This window comes from Numenius arquata, chromosome Z, assembly GCF_964106895.1.
Source record: "Numenius arquata chromosome Z, bNumArq3.hap1.1, whole genome shotgun sequence".
NCBI classification, from domain to species: Eukaryota; Metazoa; Chordata; class Aves; order Charadriiformes; family Scolopacidae; genus Numenius; species Numenius arquata.
In genome coordinates, this window is record NC_133616.1 from 14,201,528 (window position 1) to 14,216,480 (window position 14,953).

Sequence of the window (14,953 nt, forward strand, 5' to 3'; positions counted from 1 at the left end):
TTATTTGAGCTGGCAAATATTGACATTCGTGCTTTGTCTCCCTAGCAATCGGCAACCAACTAAAACAAAAGCACTGAAAAGGTTCTGGCCGTTCAACATAAACAGCAAGCAAAACCCAGGTTGATCTGAATTAGTGGAAGAAGTGAAAATCCAATTTAAGCAATACTGTTAATGTCTTTACAATCTGCTTTCCTAAAAAAGAAAAGCCAGTATCATAAGAAATCCTGGAGGGCCACCTTCTGTGCAGTTACTTCTCTGTCTTGCAAAACAAAAACATATAAGTTTAAAAGAGTAGAGGATTCTAAGTGTTTCTAAAAATAAGCTATTTGAAAGTTTTCACAAATGTTATATATATCTACAGGAGTATTTATTTATATGCCATCACAATTAATAAGATTTTCTAAATATTAAGACATATTAAGGCACTGTGTATCAGAGGAAACAGTTTCATTACAACAAATTTGGTGGATTAAAGAAGAAAGCTAATTGAAATAATAAAAATAGGTTGACATTTTTCTGTCATTAAAACAAATGAAAAAAAATCACAGAAGACAAAGATTCCCCATGGCAAACAATGAATCTTACATTTACAGGATATACCTTCTTCCCTTGAAAAATTTCAGAGAAATCGAACTGAGCAGCAATGTATTAAAACATATGATGTGATAATCAGATTTCTGGACTGTTTCTATAATTTTATATACATTATATTATAAATGTAGAGATATTTTAGAACATAGTATTTTAAAAATATCATAATGAAGTAAATTTCTTATGTTGTGCAAAATACCTCCTCTCTCTTTCAGAAGCTAACAAGCTTATCACCCATACCCATTTTTATCTCACCTTCTGCTTCCTAGACACCAATCTCTCTTTCTTGTACATTGTATAACAAATCAACTGTTAAAATTTCCTAGAAAAAGACTTCTCTGCCTGTATTTATCCTGAATATACTGCTCCTATTTCAGGTCTGGAGAAGGAATTGTGTATCTGAAAACTTTTCCAATAATTATTTAGTGTTTTCCCAGAAATAAAATATACCTTCCCACAAACCATGCCTTTTTTATTTGACCATTACTAAAATGACCACTCATCCACCCAGCACTTTGTATATGTGAAATGTCTGTACATGTGAAATAGCAGATGACTGAAAGTTTGTTTCAAACTATGAGTTTGTTGCTATAAACAACAGCAAGAATCCTTTGAGACTTCACTGGATATTATAATTAACAAAATACTTTAGATTTTCAAGGACAGTTAAAAGAAATTAGAACAAGAGAAAAAAAGTCTCTCACACATTCTGTTCAGCCTTTCCTTCCTCTGTTCCTCTGACTTCTGCCTTTTTATCTTCCTGGGGACTATCAACATCTGAAATGACCTGCTGGAATATAAAAAGATGCATCTGAACTTGCAAATTTTTATATCTCCCTTCCGCTTCAATAAAGCACCATTCATAGAATCACAGAATGGTTAGAGTTGGAAGAGACCTTAAAGATCATCGAGTTCCAACCCCCCTGCCATGGGCAGGGACACCTCCCACTGGAGCAGGTTGCTCAAAGCCCCATTAAACACTTCCAGGGATGGGGCATCCACAGGTTCTCTGGGCAACCTGTTCCAGTGCCTCACCACCCTCACAGTAAAGAATTTCCTCCCAATATCTAATCTAAATCTCCCCTCTTCCAATTTAAAACCATTACCCCTTGTCCTATCACTACATTCCCTGACAAAGGGTCCCTCCCCATCTCTCCTGTAGGCTCCCTTCAGATACTGGAAGGCTGCTATAAGGTCTCCCCAGAGCCTTCTTTTCTCCAGGCTGAACAACCCCAGCTCTCTCAAGTCTGTCTTCACAGGGGAGGTGCTCCATCCCTCTGATCATTTTTGTGGCCCTCTGCTGGACCCATTCCAACAGCTTCATGTCCTTCCCGTGTTGAGGACTCCAAAGCTGGACACAGGACTCCAGGTGGTGTCTCACAAGGGCAGAGTAGAGGGGCAGAATCACCTTCCGGGACCTGCTGGACATGTTTCTTTTGATGCAGCCCAGGATGGGGTTGGCTTTCGGGGCTGCCAGCAGGCACTGCCAGCTCATGTCAAGCTTCTCATCCGTGACCACCCCCAAGTCCTTCTCCTCAGGGCTGCTCTCCAGTCATTCTCTGCCCAACCTGTATTTGTGTCTGGGATTGCCATGTCCCAGGTGCAGGACCCTGCACTTGGCTTGGTTGAACTTAATGAGGTTTGCACGGGCCCACCTCTCAAGCCTGTCCAGGTCCCTCCAGATGGCACCCCTTCCCTCCAGCGTGTCGACCGCTCCACACAGCTTGGTGTCACCAGCAAACTTGCTGAGGGTCCACTCTATCCCACTGTCCATATCTCCAACAAAGACGTTAAACAGCACTGGTCCCAGTACTGACCCCTAAGGAACACCACTCATCACTGGTTTCCACTTGGACATTGAGCCGTTGACTGCAACCCTTTGAGTGGGGCCATTCAGCCAGTTCCTTATCCACCGAGTGGTCCATCCATCAAATCCATGACTTTGCAGTTTTGAGACCAGGATGTCATGTGGGACAGTGTCTAACACTTTGCATAAGTCCAGGTAGATGACCTCTGTTGCTCTGCCCTTGTCTACCAATGCTGTGGCAATATCGTAAAAAGCCACCAAATTTGTCAGGCACGATTTGCCCTTTGTGAAGCCATGCTGGCTCTTAGCAATCACCTTCTTATTTTCCACGTGCCTTAGCAGAGACTCCAGGAGGATGTGCGCCATGATCTTGCTGGGCACAGAGGTGAGACTGACTGGCCTGTGGTTCCCCGGCTCTTCCTTTTTTCCCCTTTTTGAAGATGGGGTTATATTTCCCCTTTTCCAGTCAGCAGGAACTTCACCAGACTGCCATGACTTCTCAAATATAGTGGAAAGTGGCTTAGCAACTTCGTCCGTCAGCTCCCTCAGGACCCATGGATGGATTTCATCACGTTCCATGGACGTATGCACCTTCAGGTTCCTTAGATGGTCTTGAACCTGATCTTCTCCTACAGTGGGTGGTTCTTTATTCTCATAGCCCCTGTTTTTGCCTTATGCGACTTGGGCGGTGTGGTTAGAGCCCTTATTTTATCAGCCTAATGCAAACATACTTTTGATTAAACAGCCACTTGAAAAAATCTGGCTGAAAAATAATGGAAAGCACGTACTTATCAGATGACTGCTAGAGATCAGAAATAAGGAGATATCCTAATGATTCATTTGACCATCCTTCTTTTCAAGTCATTATTATAAGTTTTTATTTTAAAATTCATATCCATATAGTACCCTTGAAATATACTCCTTAATCTCACACCCTTTAGGTAAAGATGAAAATGTGGAAACAATCCTATTACACTCAAACTATCTACAAACTATGGAATTGAAACAAATGCAGGATTTTACACGTCACAGATTCACTAGAAGATTCATTGTAGAGAATACTAGAGAACAGAACACTAGAGAAATACATTGTAGAATTGAAGCTCACAATACATCTACTGTTTCTAATCCCATTCATAACACTAAATCAAGAGTACTAGAGGCAAGTAAACTGATGGCATTGCAATTCACATTTCAGCATAACAGCCCTTAGACAATTTCAAAGAATGAAGACTTATGACCAAAGATGATGCATGAAAAAACAAGGTAGAACAATATTAAGTTTTCAGACAGGAGCAAAATTAACATCTTTCTATATTTAATTTCAAAACAAGCAAGCATGCAAACAAGTAGTAGAGTCTTTACTTAATCACCCTGTGACAACTTCCAAGACAGCACACATTTTTAGAGAAAAAAAAAGTTCTTAACACAGCTTTCTAGTATAATGAAATATACATAAAATCTGGTCTATTAACCAGAAGACAATCTGTTTTTTTTTAATTTACATGTTTTGTATATATGTGTGCATACATAATCTTGTATATTTATATGCAGTGTTATAAATTACATAGATTTAATTTATATATGTAATCATATATATTTTATATATATGGCCATACACATATTCAGTTTTAGAAACAATGAATCAGTTTTCAAAACTGCTCACAGCAGATCTCACTTTACTGCTGTGTAATTAATTACTTGTGACTTTAATTATTGGTTTAAGCAGGGGAAAAAAAAAAAAAAAATCACTAAGCCTAAATGCTTCTACCCAAGATGGTAACTTGCCTTTCCTCTTTGATATTCTGCAGACTTGATCTTGACAGAGCTACTGGAGGTCTTTGGAGTTTCATATGGCTCCTCAAAGAGCTCTACAAAATAAACACAATTACTCTAAATCATGAAACCACATGACATCGAGCACAGCTATGCGATTTCAGTCAACTGGTCACATCAATCCGCTTTTTCCCTAGCAAGGACAAAGAAGCTGAGAGATGTCTCAACAAATTAAAAATTTGTGTTATTACTGGTGATGATGCATGCAACTGAAGAAAAAAAAAAGAGCCTATTTTCATGGTAAGAATATAATAAACTTAACATACGCATACTCAGCTCTTACAATTTTCAAATCATATTTTACACAGTTGTGCATGAATATTTTTGGAATGAAAGTAAATGAGAGAATTAAATATGTTAATATACACTGTCCTATCTCTATTGCAAAAAGAAGTTCATAAATGAAAAACTCATCATAAAGTCTTGAGAAAGCAATTGTATAAAATTTAGTTATAATATAAACCAGATACAATAATATTTTCCATAGAAAAGTGAAAACTTATTTCCATTTTTTAATTAAATAAACAGAGGCATATATAATCCTATTCAGGCAAAACTCCTACTCTTCTATAAGTCAGACCATATTAAAAGGATATACCATAAAAACAAACCTTCTTTTTCTGATGTTATATCTAGCTCCTCCTGAACAAATGATCCCACTTCATTAAGATCTTCAGTCATATGAGGTACAGAATTATTCCCATTATTAATTTTCTTCTTACCAAAATATTTTGACTTTGTAGACATTCTAGTAATTGGAATTATAAAATGTAATTAGAAATAGAAATAATACAAGTATCTGACATATTTTAAGTATGCTGTTCCTCTTGGATTGCAGGCTGATGCATAATTGTAAAATAAACACTGCTGTGATATAATTAATGTTCATATACATTTTCTCTCTCAATTTCACTTAAAAAAATTCTTATCAGAGAAGACACACAATAATGGCTCAGAATACCAAAGATGTTTTGTTTCTTTAGTGGACCAAAAGATGAAGAGAAATGTCTCAAAGGACATTTCTCAAAGGTTAAGGAATCTCCATCTTCAGAACTGTGTAAAATATTAACAAATAAAATATTTACTGTCTTTTCTATCTATTTTTCTGACATGCACACAAATGAACATAGCTAGACTGCAGATCCAGGGAAAAATAAACTAATATTGTGAACTCCCACCTCAACACAAAGAAAATTTCACTAAAGAGAGTGGAATTTATCTGAATTTTTAAAAAAAAACATGGTATCAATTATATCAGAAATCTAGATTCCATTTCCACATCACTAAGTTTATAAACAACTATGTACAATTCACTTCATATGCAACAGCTATATTGTTTTCTACCAAGAGTTACATCTGCTGATGGAGAGTATTTAATCTCTTTATGCAGCTTTAAACACTGTTCATGGTTTGAATTTGCACTAAAAATTAAACATACATATAACACATAACAGTAGAAGTCTTCATACTGACATGCTGCTTAGCTGAGGAATTACAATCAACTAGACGTCTTAGGTTAAAAAAAAAAAATTACCCAAAACCAGTTTCACAAAGATCATCATAGGCTTGTACACTCTGGACATCAAGAGGAGCACTGGCCAGTATGGAAGAGCCTTCATCCATACTACAAGAGCCTTCATCCATACTACTTTCTTTCTCTGTCCTAGACTGGGCTTCTGATAGAGATGCAAATTCTTTCAGATACTGATTTTCCAGACTCTATTAATAATGAAAATTCACTAGTTAAAAAAAAAGATACCTGATACTTTAAAAAAAACCAACCAAACAACGATTTCATATAGTATGTTTATGCTTAACTTCTATTCTGTATTATAGAGCTGAGAAATTCTAGATTCACAGTTGCCTGTGCAAACTGAGTTTTGCCCCTTTTTGCATTAAGTTGTCCTCGGAATTATCCAAGGGAAACATAAAAAGAAGAGAGATTCGTCAGTGTCAATTGAGTGTCAATTGTCAAAGACACTATGTGACAATTAAATATACTCTATACAAAGATATACAATCAGATTTGGCCTTCATAACACGTAATACAAAACTCTAAAATTAGCACTGAAGAAAGTATGTGAGGCAAAAAGTCATACATAATCAGGAAGTTTGATGCACACACAAAACTTTGGCAATAAGTAGTAAGTAAAATACAGGTGGCACATCCCAGTAAACAGAAAATAAAAACCAAAACCAAGACAAAATCTCTTTTGATTTGAGAGAAAAACCTCTAAAAATCTCCACAACCCTCTCCCCTCAAAACTTTTCACACAGCCTTAATTAAAGAGGATAAGTGATCCAGTTGTTCCTAAATATAAAATAAAACAATACTCATGAGGTTCTTCCAGCAAATCTCTTCTTTTACATTAACACACATTTTCCAACTCCGTTGGAATTCAAAATTCACTTTTCACCAATCTTTATAGTTTAAGTACTCCAGTCAGACTGTATCTGCACTGTCCTCAAACACAAGTTAATCTAAATTCAGGTCTCCCTAGAGAAACTATTTCTTTATTCCTTGTCTTGTTTTTCTGTACTCTATCTCCAATACCAGGTTTCTTCAAAGATGATGTCTAAAACTAGACACAATGGCTGAACTTGTAGGAATTTGCTCAAATAACATGGTATCTAGAGAAATTAATTAGATTTTAAACAGGACTTCCAAAGAGAACTTCAAATTGCAACCAAAGTCTTCCTACAGACAGAATTCCAGTATTTCTTCTCCTGGTAACCCTTAAAGGAAAGGCTATTACTCAAGGTTTTACTGAGAAGTATGAGATAAAAGATGTGTGTTGGTTTTTTTACTGACATAACTCGCACATTTCACTGACACTTACCCCATCCTCTTTCTTACCTTAAATGTTATGCTCTTTGCTTGAGATCCATCTCTGTACAACTGTTCTAACAGCCACAAAGAAGTAAGGACAGCAGCTGATGATGTTTTCACATGTATCATTGGGAGAATCTCTTCTAAGGAATCTTGTTTATTGGAACCACAGAGCAGTCTTTTATCAGACCATCTGATCATCCACTCAAGCAATTTTGCAATATTGCTTAACTTACCCATCAATTCTATAGCTAGTTCTTCTCCTGGTACAATATCAACTATATCAACAGTTTTGTAAATGTATTTAGAAGTTGCCTGAGTTTGCAGGCTAGAGAATGTTTGGTTAGGAAACATCTGGCTTGCTGGTGCAACAGTGACTCCTTGATTGTCACTGTGGGCCCTGTAAATCGATTTGTGCTTTAAACCAAATAATCCTTCATTATGTCCTTTCATTAGGCTACGCACAGAAGGTCCTGTTGTCTGCGCAATGGACTGTAACATGGCTGGATTTTCCAAAATATTTTGGTTTTCATTATAGACAGACACTATTTCAGGATCACAAGATGCCAGGGTGACAGTATAGCAAGACCCTGCCCTAAACACACTTTGGCTTCTAGCTTTGCCTTGTCGACGTTTTAGTGTTGTATGAACATCAAAAAAGAGAGAGTTTAATTCACGCTCTTGAAGAAGTCCAGAGAAGCTAGTAAGAAACGGAATTCCAAGGTCGCTGTACTTTATCAGGTCTCTCTCAAGAATATAACTCAAAAAGAGTTCTAAAAAATTAATATATTCATCATCATCACGCTCAAATTCCCATGCACCAACTATAGGCAAGTTACATTGATTGTGTGTGTCTTTTCCATGTACTTTGTCTTTATGTTTTGTTTTCCAGTTAAGAGCTTTTATCTTGCACATGGTATTTTTGCTACCTCTTTCTCCTTGTCTCTGCTGTTCATTATCCCTGTAAGACAACAAACATAAGGATTGATAAGGACAAAAACCATCTTAAGAACTATATGAAAAAAATAAGTAAATGCAACATTAATTCCTTTTCTTTCTCTGTTGTTACAAACAGGAAACTAACAACCCCAAATTTACATTAATACAACGTTAAGGTGGCAAATTAATAAAATGCAAAATCCATAGTTTTTACATAGACAGCAACTCATTAGCAGTAACACATATGAATGTGGTCATACCTGATAATAAATTTACACTTCAATAACATATTAGTCACATAATAACTGATACAACATTAGGATTTCTAAGATTTGGTAAATTTGTAATTCTTCATTTGATAAGTTACCCAAAGTTACAATTATCCTGTTTGGTGAAAAAATTACTTAAACATTAATAGACTTTTTTTTTTTTTAAATTTACACAGAAAGGTTTCTACTGCCATGTTTTTTCATACCTTTGGAGTGAAGGTGTTTGAGCTCTCGTTTCTTCAGTAAACAAAGCATCAGAAAGTGTATCTGCTGTGTCAGCATCACTATATACCTGAGGATTCTCAAGATCAGTAAGTGTGCTTCTGCTCAGACTAGTGCCTAACGAGAATCTGTCAAAACAGTGTTCCTCATCATCTGCTGCTCCCTCCTCTGCTGGCTCCCAAATATTAATTTCTATAGGGCCTATATTCCTTGTCACACGTCTCAAGGCCTTCATTCTCACTTTTTCAGTAGCCTGTATAACAACAGACATCATTTCTTCACTTTCAGAACCTATCAAAAGAAAGAAAACCAAGAGATTTTAAATGCAAACTTCTCAGTTTTCAATTATTCTCTCAAATTGAGACATGAATGAACTTGGAATCATCATAATTATTGCCATTTAGTAATACAGACAGAAACTGCAATAAAGTGAAGAAAGACCATCACCTTCAAGTCATGATATTTTGTTATTGGTATAAACATACCAGAAAGAAAATACAGAATTTGCCACAAAAGTCTCTCAAAGTTGTCTGACTGAATACTATAATAATTGTTTTACATGGGGTATGAAAGAAGGTATTGTCACAAGTTAATTAATACGTAGAAAGAAAGTTAATTTAATATTTCCTGAAGAAGGATGCACATTACCTTTAACAACACTGTGTCTGAGTCGCTGCTGAAGTCCATTATACTTATCTCTTAGTGGAACTCTTATATCTTCAGGATTAGGAAATGCTTTTACAAAAATGTCTGCCACCTGCACAAAATAAAGTATTGTTTCAAGTAGCTAAGACACAAGTAAGGTATAATTTCCAACAGAACCTACGCCTCTAGAAAGTCTAACAAGTAGTTTTAGAAGGAGGAGAAACATTTGTGATAACCTCTATTGCTTATGTTCTAGCTTTAGTGTCTTTTACCTTTTTCACCGGTGGCAATTCTCCAAGCAGACTCAAAATTACATCTTGAACTAATTCTTCAATATTCATGAACCTGCAGAAAGGAAGCATTCGACAAGCCCACTCCACTGCATTCAGACAATGCTCAACTATGGAGGCATCATATTCATTCTTCTTCAGATCCTGAAAAAAACAACCTTGCTATAGAAACGTTAATTGATATGAACAATATATTTCAGCTAAATTATTCATATATTGCAAATTGTAATGATTCTTCCCTGGCCAACAGAAAATAAAAATCTCTAACAACTGCCAAACAGAGAAGTATACAATGCTAGGAGACCGATCAAGGGTATAAAGGACTACAACTTATATTTAAAAATAAAGGAAAAAAAAAAAAAGGAGCTTTTTTTTAAACCGGCTTAGGCAATAATTCCATTAACAGTCTGCTGAAGAGTCTGTTTGCAGTCATTTAAACTAAAACCTGTGGTTTTAACTAAAGTGGCTGTAACTGATTAAATATACTGAATTACCAGGCAAAGTAGTAATTTTACTGTGACTTAAGGTGATCATAAATTCTTTCTTGGGTGCATGATACTTAAGCCAGCCAACAGGCTTTTAAGATGGAGTAGTTAATTTTGAAATAATCAGTGATTTCTACCTCATTTGCCACTATCGCACAAAGCACAGAAAAAGTAGACTATTCTACTGTCAGATAGAGAGGCATCCTGTTTATTTGAAGCTTGATTTTTCCACTGAAGAGAAATTTTGGACTTGTTTTAAAAAAAGGAAACAACCTTTGATAAGGACAGCTGAGTTGCTAGGCTAGCAAAAATCATCATCTCTAGTGCCACAGAATATATGACAAATATCATGCTAGGAGTTTCTTTCTCTCTCTTCCTTGACCTCTGACACTAACTGATGAGGGTGTAAGTAGAAAAGACATGATTAAATTTTAATATTTTTCATTATTCTTTCTGAAAAACACCTATATATTTAATGCATGAAAAAACATTTTTTGGTGTGTTAAGTATATCTTGGTCAGAAAACATCCAAAATATCTTAATCTAATGAAAAAAAAGTAGTAAATACTTAGGTAGACAACAAGTGTAGAAATTATTGCTCTTCTGGCAGTATCTCTTCAATTATCTTAGTTAAACACTAAGCAAAAGCCCAATATAAATACTATTATAAAGATGTAGCTCACATGGACAGCACTATCCTGTAGTATCAAAAACTTACTGCACATTATGGCACTGTGCTAATTTCTTCCTATTAAGCAAATAAAAGTTCTCACAGAAATATATAGCAGACCTTTAGAATTTTTCTTACAGCTTTATGCAATTAAAATATCTTAACTATATTAATAATATAATTACCTTATGATTGTTAATATTTTCCCTTGCAGTTTGGTAGCGCCTACAGTTGTCAGATAATCTTTCACGAACATGAAGCATCCAACACAATGCACATAGCTCTCTGAACCAACCTACGACACAAACATGCAATATGGTGAGGTTCTATTTAAATACATGAAATAAAACATTTTGAAAATTTTAGCTAGAAGAAAGGAATTAAAATTATCTTAACAGTAGTTAAAGAAAAAATTTACTCAACAGTGTTTTCAACAGTGCTCTGCAGTACCACTGCAATCCCACTTATAAGTGTTCACATTCTTTCAGATATGTCAGACCCATAACACAAACAACAATTCAGAACAGCAACTTTTAGGTTAAGAGTTTTGATAACCAACATAAAAGCTGAAAAGGGAATGTGTTTCTGCACACATTGCAGTATACTATTTCAAGCTAATAAGAGTTTCTTTGCACCTGTGGATTCTCACTTGTGTTCTTTTTTCCAGCTTTATATTATTCTACTTTATTGCATACAGACCTAAAATTTTACAGGTGGTATCATCAAACTGATGGTCTCCAGAAGATGTACATCTATAGAAAACAGTGCGGAAATTGGAGTAACGAAGCAAAGTCTCTGGGAATGGCCTCAGGGAAGGAAGAGATCCTTTCATTCGAATCTATAGATAGTAAAAATAAATAAATAAATAAACAATATATCAAAATGGAAATAAAAATCAGTTAAAGCTTTGTATGTATCACTACTAAATGTACAGCCTTTCAGCTATTAGCAGAATACTGCCAAGATCAGTAAAGTTCCCTTAAGCTTGCTTTCCATTTTCTTCACATCAGTATTATGAAAATTCATTTAAAGGAATATGTTTAGTGTGAGCTGTCACATAAAAAATGCTTTTGCTTGCATGGTACTATTACCATGAAATACAAGTGCAACAAAGTATAAGAAGAGATATGATTACAATTAGGAAACCAGTTTAATCCAACACAGTCTAGGTTGCTGTCTACCAAAGCAGACTACTTTTCCCTCTTGTTTGAGTTGGTACTTCTGATGATCTCCCCATGCCAGCATTAAGCATGCAACCATGCAATGAGCAAAACGGAGGAAATATTTGTCAGCCAGACCAGTTCCTGATCTGGACCACTGCATGAATGCTGATGCAGGGGCACTGAGGGAAGGCAGTCACACGCACCTTGTTTTGTAGCAAGTCAACCTTCTTTAAACGGCTGAGTAACAGTGACCTAAGAAAAGCCTCAGTTTTCACAAAATTTTTTAATCAGTATATTCCAAGCTTGGTTCTGTGCAAACAAAATGCACATGGGTAGAATGAGATCTTATGACTCCTGTGCTCTGTGCACTAAGATGATCACCTTACCTGCAGTCAGTATCATGTTCTCTGTTATATATTCAATGCTAAGTGATCCGGAACACACTTCAGTTAACAGCTATAACTCCCAATAAAAATCACCTTGTTTCTTTCAAATGGAGAAAGAAATGAGTTTGTATGTTACAAAGTGAGTAGAGAAACATACGTAGAAGGGAACATTTTTTGAAGTAGGTATTCTGCATCTTTAAACTCTGGTTTCCTAAAAGAACTGCACATGGAGTATAAAGCCAGGAGACATATAAAAAACATGACATAAAAGTCCAGATGAGACTAATGCTTCTGCAATGCAATTTCAAGCTTGTCAGTAATATTTACAACTGATTACAAAAATACCCACAAGTTAAATGCTTACTTTTTGCATAACTTTTCTTGTCCACTTCAGTTGTGCAATATACCACTGTGCTGCAGGGCAGGAACAACGAGCAGCCCGGAAGAGCAAGATAATTCGCTGAAGAACTCCTGACACTTTCTGACGACTTTCTCTCTCAATTTTCAAAAGAATGTCATTGCAGTCTTCCTGAAAAATGCAAATTCCAAGACAAAAACAAGCCCACAAATTAGAAAGGACAAATATGATACAGAACCTGACCTAAATGTTTTTTCTGCTCCTAAGAATATTTCCCTTCTTCTTCAGAGAATAGAACTTCTATGGAACAAACAGAGGCACACATACTTTCTTATCACTATGGCACTACTTAAGTAAATGAAGGGACGTGGAAAAAAAAAAGACAGAAAAATGAGCTGAAAGAAACCAGAATGAAGATCCCATGATTATTTCATGAATGCATTCAGACAAAAACACAAGAAACTTCTGTCATGCACACTTACCTCACTGAGAGAAGCTGGCTGAGGGCAGTATAATGGTGGTGCTGGAAGATAAAGCCCATCTGGAACTAAACCATACAATTTTCTGCAAAGATCCTTGGCAGAATCCATCAAAAGCTGAAATGTTTCTGAGAGAATATCAGCATCTGCCATAACAGCTGCTTTCAGTAATTCCTGTATTGAACTATAAAGAATGTTTGCATCTTCCTCTTCAATGGGGTCTATAAAATATTAAGCACAGAAACTAATAAATTAATTGACTCAATCAATATATGGCTTTCATTCTGAAATCACAAGGTTATGTTCTCAGAATTTGCATTTGTCTATTACAATGTAAACATTGCATCTACTTGCTTTAAGATAAGGTCTCTCACATTTGAAAAGAGTATTTAATTATTAATTTCAGTTTTTGCAACATTAAGGGGAAACCTATTGTCTTTCTAGATAGAGAACTGAACTTTTCAGACATGCATTTACTTGCCATAAAATTCTGGCAAATCATTCTCACCGAGCAGGCATAAACTAGGTATACTATTGATGATGACCGTAACAACTCTTTTATCAGCAAGTATGATGATCAAGAAAAGCAAAATGTATTTGTTTGATCTCTTTTAAATATTATTACATCTTTTATTCATCTAGAAGTAGCAGGACCTTTAAAATACATCACTAGTTGGTTCCTGAAATTCGCGTAATATTATACTGCTTTACTTCCATTTCTACTCTTCCTGCTTGTTTTGAAATATGCGCTGCCCAATCTTTCTGCTACCTATCCTACTTACAGGTTATTACATACAGCATGTATATGCATGTGCATTTGAAATAAAATTCTTGGAAATGAGTACAAAGAAGAATCTACACAGTCTTTGGGATACACCTTAAATATCAATTAACATCCACCTGCTGAAGGGAACTTGAGATGTGGTTTCCAAACACACAGAAAGACAGCAAGGAATAGAGATCATGCTGGTAAAGTTTCTGTAAATGTAAACAAGGACAGGTTGATCTAGATAATTGGGGAATTTCAGCCATAAAGTATTAAGTTAGGTAATGTGACAAAAAGCTTGTATACACACATACAATGGAGCACAGAGACAACAACAGGTGGGGGAAGCTAAATAACACCTTGACCCACCCACTCACAGTAGAAAAATCAACTCATGAAAAGCTCACCTCCACAAGCCCAGAGATGCACAACAGCAAATTATGTACTCAGAGAAACAGAGTTTAGGTATGAAATCCATCAAGATAAGCCAAGAAGAGTGGCTCTCTTCAGTATCTTTTTGCTTAAGAGGGGATACTGTCAAGAAGGATAGGACATACTACAGGATGCAGGGGAAGAGCTTTTTGGGATAGCACAAGGCTTATTTGGGATCTTTAGGAAAGAAACCAAAGGTATGGCATGGAGTTGTGGCAGCCTCACCTCTGTTGTGCTCTGTCACCACATCTGTTTTCCTAGGTGAGGGACTCTTTATTCCGTGTATAGGATTTTAAGTGCCAGCAACTGGAGCAGCACCACAGGTCAGAAAGCCTGTGTCGGGACGCCAGCAACTCCAGAGACTGGAAGTAAGTTAAACCTAGTGCCAGCAACTGGAGTAGGACCACGGGTCCGAGTGCCTGTGTATCCACATGGCCAGCAACTGGAGCAAGTGAGGCTATGTAAGTGAATGTGTGAGTGCTAGCAAGTATCAAGTCAGACTGACAAGTCAGTGAACCGCCCAGAGCACTAGGGGCATGCGCATCTTGGTCTTGAAACAGTAAGACCACAGAATTGGCAGAGTGGAAGTACCAGCAAAGACCTAGCCAACTGCTGGAGACCTGCTTGTATGCCTGCATGTCTCTAAGGGCAAGACAAGGGGATATGGATACTGGAGAGACTAAGCAGGTCATGACCACCTTCCCAGAAAGACAGTGTACACACAGGTATGTGGGTCTCTAAGGTTGAGGGACCTGGAAAGACTGAGGCTCCCAGAGCAGCTAGCT

General features: G+C 36.5%; 1 protein-coding gene across 1 annotated transcript in view; it reads right to left on the reverse strand.

Annotated features, from left to right (window-relative positions):
• CPLANE1 (ciliogenesis and planar polarity effector complex subunit 1) overlaps nucleotides 1-14,953 on the reverse strand; it is a 60,692-nt gene that overhangs the window by 25,616 nt on the left and 20,123 nt on the right. The window contains exons 18-29 of the mRNA XM_074165834.1: nucleotides 12,974-13,191; nucleotides 12,498-12,662; nucleotides 11,284-11,422; nucleotides 10,770-10,879; nucleotides 9,412-9,573; nucleotides 9,143-9,251; nucleotides 8,479-8,785; nucleotides 7,092-8,025; nucleotides 5,769-5,953; nucleotides 4,846-4,982; nucleotides 4,187-4,269; nucleotides 1,296-1,381 (exon numbers count right to left, since the gene is read on the reverse strand). Of these exons, the coding sequence (XP_074021935.1) occupies nucleotides 1,296-1,381; nucleotides 4,187-4,269; nucleotides 4,846-4,982; nucleotides 5,769-5,953; nucleotides 7,092-8,025; nucleotides 8,479-8,785; nucleotides 9,143-9,251; nucleotides 9,412-9,573; nucleotides 10,770-10,879; nucleotides 11,284-11,422; nucleotides 12,498-12,662; nucleotides 12,974-13,191 (2,635 nt within the window). The remainder of the gene's footprint in view (nucleotides 1-1,295; nucleotides 1,382-4,186; nucleotides 4,270-4,845; nucleotides 4,983-5,768; nucleotides 5,954-7,091; nucleotides 8,026-8,478; nucleotides 8,786-9,142; nucleotides 9,252-9,411; nucleotides 9,574-10,769; nucleotides 10,880-11,283; nucleotides 11,423-12,497; nucleotides 12,663-12,973; nucleotides 13,192-14,953) is intronic.